The following is a 14,520-nucleotide window of genomic DNA, read 5'->3' as shown; positions in this document are numbered from 1 at the left end:
ATGCAGAGTCTCCTCTCTAAAATATTACCCGGTCATTCACATTGTACGATTTATCGGCAAAACATCTCAATTATTTTCATTTTGTGCTCGAGATGCGTTACAGCATCTGGTCGTTTTACGGTGCCATTTAACACAATAGCGAGAATAATGGTTTCGTGCCCCCATCCCTCCCCTCCTCGCCGAGGAAAGGACGGAAGGAAGAGACGCGACGCGCGATGTTCATGCAAAGTGATGGCCGGATACATACCCGTATACCGTTGTGCAAACACGCAGTTTCACGACGTGTGCAGACGGGAAACGCACTACTTGCGTACTGCCAGTATAACGCATTCCTCGTAAAGTAAACAGAAACTCGAGACACGTAGATGCGAATGGGTGTTCGGTAAAAATGTGATCTCTGAAATACCGTACGCGTTCCGGTTCCGATATCGCTCAAATGGTATCTCGATCGGAACGATATTACGCGAGACAAACTGTATACGAAGAAATTAATTAACGGCGTTAAGTAAATACTAATAAGAGTCGCGATCGCGCTCGCTAATTAATTACTTGTTTCATATCCGATGGGGTAAAAGATCAATTGCTGCGAATCGCTTCGTTATTAATTATCCTTATTAATTATCGATGCGAATATAGCCTATATGATAAAAAGTTGTTTATTCGCGCGATTAATATGGGAAATGAACACACGACCGATGTCGTTCACGTTATCGTAATCGGTTTCGCAGGAGGATCTGGTAGCCCGATTGACGCGAGAGAAGGCCGAACAACTGCGAACGTTGTCATCGCAGCTTTTGCTATTCGAGTCTAGACTCTGCAGGAAACAGAAGGAGATTGAAGCCAGTCTAAGTCAGCGAGAATCCATTATTCTACGACAACAAAGGGTGATTCGACAATTACAGAGCAGATTGGCGGAAAGGAGCACAGGTACCAGAGATTCGCCACCCTGCGACGCCCTTGACAGATTGGATAGTCTGGGTGATAGCGACAGTGCCGTGGTGCTCGAGGAGACCGTCGACGATTCTGCTCCGCCGAGGTATACTTTTTTATATAAATTTCTATGAAATATATGATCATACTTGTTTTCGTTCATACAAAGTCGACTCGACACGAGCTTACGTAAAGAATGATTAAAAAGATAGAAAAATATAAAAATTAAGTCATAAGATAAAATTGTGAATGTGAGCGCACGAGAATATCAGACATTGAAAAATACAATTTCTATAATATGAATATATGGATGCGTTCGATAAATTGTTTAAAGCGAGCTTTATATTATAATTCTGATTTTGCGTTCTACAGATTTCGTTCTAATATCACTGATGTGACTGTGATCCGTTCCGTATCTGATGCGGTGGAGCCGTCAAACAAATATTCGTCGATGCGACGATGCAACGGTTTTCTCAGAAGACCGGAGATCCTGGAAACTGTATACTCCGTGGAGGAAGATGGCGACAGCGAGAATAATCAGGATCCGTCCGAGTCGACGGAAAACTCAGAATACGAAGATAGGAGAGCGAAAAACTTGGGCAACGGAAAAGGCAGACTTCAAGATCTTTATGGCAGTTTCGAGAGGCTGGCACAAGAAGCGGATTCTCCGCCCAGCGAAAGACCTAGAGACGAAAGTCAACAGGCTCAGGTAAAAGCGAGCGACTCGAAATCTTATCGGCGAATAAGAAAAATTTTTCAAGAAATAGTTGTGACGTATTTAAATTGATATTGTAATCTTTGAAATGCAACACGAACTCTTCAATCTAAAATTTAACACAAATTTATATTTTGATTTAAAGATGTTTTGTACCTATTTTTGAAATATTAGGAATTTAACCAAAATTGTACAGAATGTTCTTACATATGTTCAGAAACTTATAAAAAAATCTTAAGTCGATTCACTGAAGCGATCAAAAGTTATGATTTTAATTTGCAGCGATTTAATCCGTGATCTTATAGAAAACGTGTGACCGCGTCGATTCAAATTGCCAAAACAAATGGAAACAATATTCAGAATTCGTTTAAAATTTACCGAAGTGTAGTTTATATATAGAGGAAATATTTGTGTGATTAAATAATATTTAACAAGTCCTGACCGGTTAAGAAGATATTAAATATGTATAATTTGATTAAATTGGTCATCCGATATGACGCGAAATCATTGTGAAAATTGTTGAATTTGAAGTATCGTCACTGCTAAAAGTTAATCATTTTGATTCACAAAATTCGGAAATTCTCAGTAATAAGGCAACAGAAATTCAAAAATACATGTCTACACTGTAGCTATGATTAAATTGTAATATTCCACGCAATTTCTCATACTGAAACTACATAAAAAGTAGACATATTCATTAATATCGAATTTCAGCTACTTTTTGCTACGATTGTATCTGCAATACATCCTTAAGAGATACTTTACATACATAATAAATGTTATGGTGCTTAGTGAAAATCATGCTACTCATGCTCTATACACATATAAAATTGATTTTCTCAAAAAACAATCGACTTATGCTTTCAGGTAACATACAATAGGGTAATGAGCAACCACAGATCCGTGACAAAGCCAAAAGATGTGAAATACAAGAGGATAAACAAGGCAAAATCGAAAAGTCTTGAAGAACTCAGAGGACGTCTTAGAAATTGGATCGAGAAAGGAAATAAAATAGCTATATCGCTGGATCAGTCATATGCCTGAGCTTATTTTACTCCATATATGAAAGTATATAAATTATTATTTTACGAACAAGCATAATGTGACTGCTGTCAAATATGTAATGCCTAAAAGTTTAATTTAATCCGTAAGATACACGATTATTAAGGAATGGACTTTGTAAAGTCGCTACGGTGTATTTAATTGATGAAATATCATTGTGCTCCATGTGATATTTATTGTAGTATCTCTTCACATTAATTATGCACCTAGGTCAGAGAGATGAACGATTCGGCGAGACTTGTGATATGATTTTATTGTATACAAAGGCGTAGTTAGAAGGAGTTTATTATCTTGCAAAAAAGTAATTAGCACTTAAGTGTCATGGTGAAAAATTGTAATACTATGATATCATGTAAATATTTGTGTGAATATTATTTATGAACTTACATATATCCAGAATTTCTCATACACATTTCTCAGAATATTTAATGTATACATATATACACACAGCAAGTTTTTTTTATGATCGAGCATTTACTAATAAAATTTTTACATTATTTTTTAATGGAAAAGTGAACAAATAAAATGAAGATAATACCAGATGCATTGACGTAGCACAATGTAAAAAGCAAGTAATCATGTAACATTAAAAAATTTAGGATTGCATACAATTCCACCATGGTACTTATGAGTTAACATAACTTAAAACGTGATCTTTATCTGTGAATGAATTTTCAAGAAAACATTTTCAATTATTTTGTTTATAGACAATGTAAAACTTGTATTTATTTCCATGTTCTAAAATCAAACAAGAAATATTTTATGCGGCCTAAATTTTAAGAAAGGGATTTGAATTACAAATCTACATATAATTAAATGTATATCTTTGTACAATGGGAAAGTTCATTATTAATATGGAAACGCGTAATATACGTTTCTTTGAAAATGCCTGATGATATCAAAATAAGATACAATTTTTACCATTTAATGGTACTTGTTAATTATTACATCCTTAATCAACAGATCTATTATGTCACGTTTCGCTATCGAAAATTTAAAACTATAAAGTTTTTCCTTTTTGTTAAAAAAATTTATTCAGAAATATTATAACCCGATTTTTCTATCAGACAAGGCCAACGCGCAAACAATCAAATTAATCACACTTTTGAGTTAACAAAAGATCTTGGACGAATTTGCCCCGTTTAACGATAAATATTAAGCAAAAGGCATATATTAAATGAATTAAACTTATTTTTTAAAATGTTATACAAAATATATACAACTAGAAATACATGTATACAACCTATACAAACTTAATGTTCTTGTTAATCTATTTAAACAGATGTTATTTTCTGTGCCTATATTTCTACAAACAAATATATATATATATATATATATATATATATATATATATATATATATATATATATATGAGGACATATATTAACTTCTATCTTGATATTCATTCAACATCGTAAGAAAATATGATAATCAGATTGTGTAAAGCAAAATACTCGATATTTTTAGTAAAACTTCTGCATACAAAATATAAAAGTTTTTATCTAATGTGCTTTGCATTAATCCAAAAAGCTTATATCTGCAATTAAATTAATAATTGCTCGATTATTAAAAACTTACACATAATTTTTATTTCAAAAAAACCTTGATAAAGGAAAAAAAATATTAAAAAATATATACATTACTTAAAAACACTCCTGTATTCCTATATCAAAACAAAATTTTATAAAATTTCGAGAGAATATATATATTCTATCATATAAAATTCATAAAACTACATGTAATTTTATATTAAATATAAATTCTGATGTGTGCATGTGCATGTGTATGCCTCACATGTGAGTATACTGATCGAGTGGTTACAATTTATAAAAAATATATCTTCGTAATTGCACTGTTCATAATATTGTTACACGCACGTGCATTTTATCGTTCTTTTCATAAAATAAGGAAGTACGCGCTCGGAAATATTAACTCTATAGCTATTTTATTATTATTGTATTATACTTTCGAGCAGACAGGTATAAGAGCTATCGACAATCCATATTTTTGCAAAATAAAAGAAAAGGAGAAAGAGAATGAATCCTCTATAGCAGTACCTTTGTGAATAATTGGAAATGTGAATATAATGTATGGGTATGTATGTATGTATTGTGTATGTGTTTGTCTAAAGATATAGATTCTACATTATAATTATATAGATAGACCTATATTATTGAAATAATAAATTGTAATAACAATATTATATCGAGTTTTATGTTCCTGTTAGACTCTGTTAGATTAACAGTCATTGAGAGATCTCGTGCATAACATAGTTGCACGCATATTATAGATACATATGACAGAAAGAGTATGAAAATATATATAAATATATATGTATAAATATATGAAATATATAAAATATATGTCAAAGTGTGTAATGTAATATCGCATCTGTTTACTGATGCAAAAGAAATAAAATCTTTGAGGTGCGCAGACAAATGATGTGAAATTAAATGTCACATCGGCTTATATCACCATGTGAGTATACACGTGCAATGGTGCCCAAGTATAGGAAAAAAAAGAAATCGATTATTATTTTAATTTATAGAAAATAATGTGACGTGTATACTGTCGCTTTACTAGAAAATGAGTAGACTGCTATTAATATTTCTGTCATGCAATTATTTTAATTATTATTAAATCTCCCAAATATAAATTATGTCGATGGAATATACTGAGCGAAATATATAATTTTATTGTTAATCCTATCTTTCCAATCGTTTCCTGTCCAATATTATAGATAACAAAACAAATTTTAGAAAAATCAAACCCGGGGACAAGATATTATTAAAAATCTGCAGTAGGTGCAGTTTTAGTAACTATTGCATTGGCTCAATACCAAGAATAATTAGAAAACTCTAAAATGATCAATCACAATAATAGGAATTTATCACAGTTCATATTTAACTATATAAAATACAAAAATTTAATATATTATTCCATAATAGAATGATTTATATATAATTTTTAATAATAATAAAATATTTATTTTTTTAAATATTAATATTTTCTTTTAATGTTTATTTTTTTTTTTAAAATGTGATCAGAAATAAAGAGAAAAAGATATAATTTTAGAAGATATAAATATAAAGATTATGCGAAAGATTATTGAGTTATGAACAATTATACGAATGTAAAAATAAAGAGATCGCTATATTAAAATGATTCAAAAATATTCTAACGAAATTGCAGAAAATATACTATCAATGCAAAGCTAATTATAAATTAACAAAGTGTGTGTATATACCTGATGATAATCATGCAATAATCGCACTGACTTTGGAAAATAACGGTGTGAAATATGCGAAGAGGATTTCAATCAATTCACATCACGTAACACAGAAACAGATCCGGGATACCGACATCGCGATATTGGCGTTTATATACACAATATATGCGTTAGGACGATTATCTAAATATTTTACGTGAAATACATTCGCGATAATTTCTCGCGAGATTAACTCTAATCGACGGTAACAAAGTCGCGAAAGATATAAAACGTAATTCAAATACGAGAGTCTAGCTGCTTCTCATGACGTCACGAGTCACGACGCGTTTCACGAATGATCGCGATTTGAAAATTTCTTGATACGATTCTCGAAGTATCGGAACGATCGATACGACACCTTGCGATTCTCGAAGTATTCAAACCACTAAACTCCTCGCATTACTCTTGAAGTTTTTCGATTAGCATTAATTCTCTTACTGATATTTGCCTGATCAGAGGGTAGACTTTGACAGTTCGCAAAATACCAATTGAAAAATAAATTCTTCCGACTAATAATTACCCTTTTGTATAATCGTCTAAAACTTCTGAACTTTGATATAAAATGTGGGGAAGAGGGACAACTTCACTCCCCATTCCCCATTTCATGTAGTCTTTGTGCAACTGGATGCGTTCCGTTTGACGCTATTAGTTTCATTTAATTGACCAATCGGAACGAATTGACTAGTCGATCCGCCATTCTTCGTCACTCCCGCTTATATTTCAATTCTGCTCAACATCTCTGGCTTGGATTTCATGGGTACATATTATGAATAAAAAAATTAGTATAGTAATAGTATTCAATATATCATTTTATATTCTTTTACATTATTAGCGCAAATACTGACAAAAACAATAGAAAATTGATATTGGTCCAGAAACTGATCCTCTGTTGCATCGAATTGTAAGCACGAGCTGCAAAGATCGGTCACGTGGACAGTAACGTCTCTCATCTCTCACCTCTCGCATGCGCATGAAGATTTCGCCGGTGGAATTTGTATATGTATGTACTACTATCACGTATCGCGATCTTTCTTGATCTTTCTGTGCTAGGTATCACTGGACACGTTACGAATCCGTATCAGCAATTATATTGGGTTATAAGCACGTTTATACAGAGAGCGATGTGAGTTGTGCGGTGGAGAAAAATCGCAAAAGGATATCCTATACAAACATGATTATCGTGCTGTTCCACGTGTTTTATTTGTTCGGTCAATATATATATAAAAATTATCGCATCAAGAGGCTGAGAGCCTTGTGCGATGTCGCAAAGGATACAGAATCTTCGTTCGAAATGCTCAGTGATAACTCGCGCGATGATAACGATGATAAGAAACCTCCGACGTCGAAGTACCGTGAGAGAAAGGGGTTGAAATTTGATCCACCAGCATATGTACAAAGATACAGCGCGGTGCAGGACATTCTTGATCATCCCATGTATAAGGGAAAAATACGAAAGGTATTAATGCGTATATACACATCATGTTATTTTAATACAAGTATAGTTATAGAGATGAAATTCAAGGGATATATAATTGTCGTTATAGTATGATTGCACAAATTTTTAACTACTTTTGAATTATTTGATCTATTATAAATAAAATTCGCAATAATGGATCAGATCAGCATTCCTCTAAATATTTTATTTTATCGCTAAATAATTTAATCTTATTTTAAGATATTATTTGATAAACAATGAAATATGAAAAATTGTTACTTTTAGTATATTAATTTCACCATCTTTAGATAGTAATTGTATTTTTTAATATTTGTCAACAGGTTGTCGATTTTGGATGTTCAGAATTGGGTTTTTTACGTTATTTGAAAAATACACCGGGAGTGGAAGAAATACTTTGCGTTGACATTGATAGGCAAGTTTTAGAATATAATAAAGCAAAAGCGGAACCATACCTCGTAGAATATCTGTGTTGTCGAAAAACGCCACTTGTAATTGAATTATGTGAAGGAAGTGTAACGCATAATGACCGAAAGTTGGAACAAACGGATGCTGTAATTTGCATTGAATTGTATGTTATGTTTCATGAACATTAACATAGAGATTATAGTCTATTTTATTTTCTTTGTTCTTTTATATGATAAGATGTTAAAATATTTTTTCATCAATCAATCAAATATATATCTTTTATTTTATATAAAAATATTTCTTAATTTTAGAATTGAACATTTGTATCCAGACACATTAATGGATCTGCCCTTTAATATTTTTGAATACATCGTGCCAAAAGTAGCAATAATAACTACTCCAAATGCAGATTTCAATATATTATTTCCAAATTTCTCAGGCTATAGACATCCAGATCATAAATTTGAATGGACAAGAGAACAATTTCAAGACTGGTAAGTAAAGCTTCTTTTCTTTTTTTTTTATGAAGTTTATTGTGATGTTAAAATTTCCTTGATGTTTATACTATTATTTTGTCAACAGGGCACAAAATATTGTGGTGAAGTATCCATCTTATAGTGTGACATTTCATGGAATTTGTAAAGGACCTGCGGGCACTGAAGAATTAGGTACATGCACACAAATGGCAGTATTTCACCGACATTCATTGATAGAAGAATGTAATAAAATAATAGGAGTAGATGGGTTATTTAAGACAGTGGCTAGATATGATTATCCTATATATGTTGATAATCGTTCAGATACGGAGAAGTTACTGCATGAAGCGACATATCATATCATGAAATTAGCCTCCACTGAGGAAAATCAAGATGAAGTAGTTCTAAGTGATATATTACCCTATTTGGAAGAAAAAAATTTCACTGTCACAATAGAAACGCTGAGAAAGGTCTTAACAGATGCAAACTGGATTATCAAAGATCGAGAAGACGGACCAATAGTAAAAATTGATGTTTCTTCTTCTGATTATGAGGATGAAGATGAAAATCATATGGATAATGCTGATTTGAATGAAGAAAATATAAATGAATTGAACTATGAATATGAACCATTAGTAAGTGAGATATCTTCTAATGCAGATGAACAAAATTTACCTGAACAAAATTCGTACATTGAAAGTTGGGATGAACAACCCAGCATCATCATACCTGAAAATCGTTCTATTGTCCAAGAAAATACTTATTTATTTGACGGTGAACATTTTTTATCAGAATATCAATCATCTGAAGAATCGCATATAACTGGCAACAATGATATTAACAAGCATTCAAAGATTAGCAATATTACAGAATCTTTAATATATACTGAACGAGAATTTCCAAGTAATTCGACTTCTCTCTGTTTAAATGAGACAGAAGTAGATAGCAAAGCTGAAATGATCGATGCCGGTATGCCGTCAGTTTGCGACACATTTCCGACAATATCCAGCAGTAGTTTAATATTAAAAAACTCATCGGACGGCAATAAAACAAAAAAATCAGCTCTATCACAGAATAATGATATAAATTTAAAAGCTGCAGAATTACCAGTACAAAAAATTACATTGTTCAATGTCCAATCATATAAGTCTGTCCCGCGTTTATCGACTTCGCCAGAACCACTTTTCTTTAGTTTTGAATCAAACAATTCTTCTCATAACGCGAGTTATCAAAATGGATCATGCGATAAATTTCACCAGTTTTCGTTAAATAATACTTTTTATCAATCTGAAATGGCAAATGAGCCGGCTATGAATATAGAAGAAGAATCTACTGCAAAGAAATGCCGTTTAATTTCCTTGCCGTTTAAAAAAAGTTTTTCGGAAAAAGATTGTATACAGAAAAGTGAAATAAATTCTTCAATGCATATGTTCTCAAATTGTTCTAAGATAGACAATAGTTGTAATTTTGAACAAGTGATTTCAGTTAAGAATCAAGTTCATGAAAAGAATGATATGGCAGATATGGTATCATTAAACATTTGTACTAATAGTAGTGATGTTAATAATCAACCAAGATTTACAAGTTCACCTAAAGCTCCTATAAAAACATTTACAAATATATTTAAACAAAACTGTCCCAAATTGAAAGAACTGCATGCAGTAAATAGGAACATCTTATGTGCAAAAGAAGCAATTAAGGAAATTGCATTGGAAACTAACAGTAATTCATTAAAAGATATTAGTCAGAAATCTAGTAACAGTACTGTTACAGAAACAGTTACATTGTGCGCAAGTTCTTTAAGTGATGATATTACTAATATTTCAAAAAATAATGTAGACTTATGTCCCATTAGCAATAACGTACAGCAACATTTGCATTTAGAGAATAAAAAATTTACCGAAGCTGTGGAATCAACACGAGGTACAGATGAAAAATTTATAGAGAGGAACGTTGTAATCAATCGTGAGTCCGATTTCGCGGATGATGTACAGAATGTAGATGCACACGACAGTTTGTCATCGAACAATAAGAATATTGACAACAAAGAACAAAATCTGTGCTGTACATTAACAAAGACAAATGATAATGGTACAAATGCGCACCAAGAAAACGAGATTGATTGTACACAGTCGAATGTGAGGAAAAAGAGCTTAAATCCCCCTAAAGAATTATCAAATTTCAAGTCGCAGAACAATAGCGAATACTCTTCTACTGAATGTGCCAAGAAGACTAGTGTTTTAGAAAATGATAGACTTGTATCTAGTAGCAGTAATAAAGATACAAATAATGTTCAGTTTGTATCGGTATTAAAAAAAAGTGAAGAGATTGTTGGTACAAGCAAAGATGTAAATACAATTGAAGTTAAGTCAGTTTCTCCTTTTGAGACCCCTCCGAACAGTTGGTCTCCCGAAATTATGGATTCCGGTTACCCAAATTCAGCATCCGTGCAAGATATAACACCAGAATATGATTTGTCCAGCATAGCTCAAGATCATATACCGGATTCTGAATCGCCTAGCATTGCGGAAGCGCCAAGACTCGGCGTTTTGGAACCGATCGAGGTGGAAAATGGTGATTTGGCGAATAATAATAGGGATGATGAAGGTAACAATATGATGGCTGTGGATGCTAACAATATTGAAAACTTGCAACCATTTATCGATGTACTGGAAAACGATCTCGAGAATGAAAACGATATTTACGTAATGCAAAATGGTTTTCCTATATGGCTATTGAGATTATTGGACATGGCCAATCCACTTGACTTTGATATGCAAGGTCGGCAAAATTTAAGGGATCCCGAAGATGAAATTGCAGGTAACTATATCCTTGTTTTCACACTGTTTGTACAGGGAAAAATATATTTATAATATTTATATTACTTTTTAATTTAATATTTATTTTACTTTTTAAATTTAGATGATGCTAACTATGTGGGTCATGACGAAGGTTTCGATAGCAGTTCTTCCGAGAATGAGAGCGATATATGAAATGATAACAAACACGAAGAACAATAAACTTCTTGCTGGGAGAGTGTGATGCGTGTGATATAATTAAGATATTACAATGTAATCATACATATCATTCTTTTATGTTCCCAACAAAGTCTGCAGTATAGGCTTGGAAGGTAAATTTATATACATTGGAGAACATTCTTGATTACATGTGATATCTGATAAAAAATTTTGCTATTTAGAATATAGAATATTTGATATAAGTAAACAATAATTTTTTTATTTATTTAAATCGTGTTGATATACAACTACCTCTTCATTTATTTGTAATAGCAAACTTTTTAATTTTTGTATATGTAACGTTATTAAATAATATTTCAAACATCTATGTGTAACGTTTTGTATAACAGTAAAGCAAATTTGATTATTAAGTAGAAATATATATTTTTCCCGTGTTTATTAAATATAATTTATAATTTTTATTTCTATATTGTAAATGTAAATTAAATTTTGTTGTTTTATGGTATTCATCTCTCACAGATTTAAGGAACAGACTGCAAGAAAATTTTCAAATTGCAGCTTTATATCATAAATGTATCTCGAAATGTCAGCTTCTCTATTTCATTAAAAAGATCAAACATTCTTGTTAATAGTGAAAATATCAAGAGATTTTGATCTTTTAAAATATATACACATTACATATCGACATACATATACAATACATATATATATATATATATTTTCTTACGATTCTACAACATTTTCATTAATTGTTTATTAAATGTCAAAAGTTTCCAATGCAGTATTTTAACATTTAATGTAATTTATGAAAGTTTATAAATATGTTAAGTTTAATACGTATAACACATACACACACACACACACACACACATATATATATATATATATATATATATATATATATATATATCTGATACATTATTGTCATAAATGTGTGATATGTTATGAATGTTGAGTTATTTCGTGATTGTTTGACTATAATTTCCTAAAACTTTTTACCACTAAGACTGAGACTGCATAAATTATGTTCATAATTGTGCGTTTGGGCAAATAAAATCGATATAAAATCTGAGTAGATATAATGTCTTCAATATATTTTGGACTAATACAGAAAAGCATGTACATATTATATAGCATAAAAGTTATGAATTTCTTAATATTAAATATTTTACATGGAGACGTGCGATATCTTCCTTTATTTCAATAATAATAGTGGAATGAAATTACAGGGTATACAATGTGTATGTATATGATTAGCTTACAACTTTACATAATTCTGTTAATAGACCATTTCGATTGTTTTTAATATTTACAGAAATAAAGTCTTTCATTTTTTGGGTAATACAACTGGTTATTTGCTAGAGCACAAGTTAAACATGACCATAAACTTTGCTTGCAATCGTGTATGCATTATTCCTTAATTTTATCGCATTTTAATAAATCCTTTTTTTAATGAAGAAATTAAATAAACCTGAATCGGTGCTTCAAATAAATCTGACTGTATAACTTAATGGCACAAACGAATATGCTTGTAGAATTCTAATACAGACAATTTTAGTAATATTTGCGTAACAATTCTTTATTTTTTAAATGCAAATATAAATAAATATATATTCTATTGGAGTAAATGACACGACTTACAAAGCTAAGTTTGATAGTCGAGAATGTGCTATAGGGATATATAGCAAATTTATTGTTGAAACACTTATGATACTAGATAAAATTACATATATTTGATAGAATTGCGCTTTTAAGTAGTGCCTTAATGCCATAAGATTTATGGTTTTTAATAGTGTTTGTCTCTTGCTACAGATTATGTCAAAACAAAGTGCAAATTGCAACTAAACAAAATTCTGAGTATCTCGCATCTATTGTATATTTTTTTACATGCGTAATCTATTTCACTACATTTGTATGATTAATGTCTCATTATGGAACAAGAGATAAGATATTAATACGCTTTGCACGCGCTTTTATCAGTGAAAATATATATAAAACTAAAAAGCAGAGTGAAAACTTTTAATATCAAATTTAACACACTAATTGTGAATCAGTTAAAGTGTCATAACTATACGTACGTATTATAATCAATTACATCAGAGTTGAACTGCAATCATTGAAATCATTGCAGAAAATAGTTTACTTAATAATAAAGACCAGCAATGGAAAAAAACGCATTCACATTATTTTGGAATGTTATGTTAATCCGGATAAAATTAATTAACGAAAAAATAAACGAAGCAAATCTTGGTTGGTGTTACGCGATATAATCTTGATTTATACTGTATATATCTGCAATCACGCATTTGTGTTATTATTTGAATGCACTGTATATATACACAGTAAAAGTTTCTACATTGTCTCCTTTTCATCCTTAGACTAGTTTCATACAAAACGCGGCATATATTACTTACTTTATATTTTTTAATATTATAAATAATTTACCGTATGTTTGCGTACGTAATGTGTTTCTTTTGGCGGTAAAATTGTTGATTGTTAGTAACCCGCGTAGTAATATAATGTTATATATATATTTTCTTTTATTTTTATTAAGCATAGAGAGCTCACACACTGCTTTACATATGCTAAATAAAAAGAGAAAAAAAATAAAATAAAATAAACGTAAAATAATATTAATATAAGCGTTTTTATACTCGTAGAGTATTAAAAGAAAAAGATCACAGAAATTAATTTACTTTTAAAGAACAAAAATGTAACACAAATTTTCAATATATAATTTTTAATATATGGTACGTAAATTGGGCTGCCTAATGAAAAGCACTTTGACGTCCGATATATGGCGGAGAGCGTGATAAAGAATTACATCATCGACTGAACAGATCAAGTCGTACATTACATGTAACTACGGATATACATCATGTTCACATATTTGTGCCTGGCACATTTGACTCCAAAGTACACGTATTCTTCCTCTTGTACTGGCATTTTGTCTGTGTAGAAAAGTATTAATAAAAACTTATCGAATAGAATAAGAAATATATTGTTCATGCAGAGAAAGAAAGAGAGAGAAAGGAAGGATATTAAAATTATAACATCAATGAAATATAACAATTATTTCTATGAAATATTTTTTTCTTGACTAATATTTGAATAATACATATAAAAAGAGCTCTTTATCTACTGTATATACGACTTGTAAATATTGCATCTTATTTTAATACTTTGATTTTGTTATAAAAATTATTCTATTATTTTTAAAAAATACTTAC

At 30.7% G+C, this 14,520-nt stretch overlaps 2 protein-coding genes across 7 annotated transcripts in view; both read left to right on the top strand.

The window, feature by feature from the left end:
- The window catches only part of LOC138935683 (uncharacterized), a 133,379-nt gene extending 129,350 nt beyond the window's left edge, over positions 1–4,029 (top strand). For all 5 annotated transcript variants that reach the window (XM_070300457.1, XM_070300447.1, XM_070300466.1 and 2 more), the window contains 3 exons: positions 729–1,036; positions 1,303–1,639; positions 2,513–4,029. In XM_070300457.1, the coding sequence (XP_070156558.1) occupies positions 729–1,036; positions 1,303–1,639; positions 2,513–2,689 (822 nt within the window). In that variant the 3' untranslated portion in view covers positions 2,690–4,029. The remainder of the gene's footprint in view (positions 1–728; positions 1,037–1,302; positions 1,640–2,512) is intronic.
- Positions 4,030–7,017: 2,988 nt separating this feature from the next.
- On the top strand, positions 7,018–12,533 carry Hen1 (Hen1 methyltransferase). Of its 2 annotated transcripts, none has more exons than XM_070300390.1 (5): positions 7,018–7,431; positions 7,752–7,843; positions 8,148–8,330; positions 8,419–11,132; positions 11,235–12,533. In XM_070300390.1, the coding sequence occupies exons 1-5, from the start codon at positions 7,147–7,149 to the stop codon at positions 11,303–11,305; spliced, it is 3,345 nt and encodes a 1,114-aa protein (XP_070156491.1). In that variant the 5' UTR covers positions 7,018–7,146; the 3' UTR covers positions 11,306–12,533. The 2 variants fall into 2 exon arrangements, with proteins under 2 accessions (XP_070156491.1, XP_070156481.1); XM_070300380.1 differs by having other exon boundaries at positions 7,752–7,999.
- The last annotated feature ends 1,987 nt before the right edge of the window (positions 12,534–14,520 follow it).

The sequence above is a fragment of the Polyergus mexicanus genome, unplaced genomic scaffold (assembly GCF_030449975.1).
Source record: "Polyergus mexicanus isolate NDT 795.1 unplaced genomic scaffold, iyPolMexi1.0 SCAF_1, whole genome shotgun sequence".
Lineage (NCBI taxonomy): Eukaryota > Metazoa > Arthropoda > Insecta > Hymenoptera > Formicidae > Polyergus > Polyergus mexicanus.
This window is presented reverse-complemented; position numbering and strand designations above follow the sequence as displayed.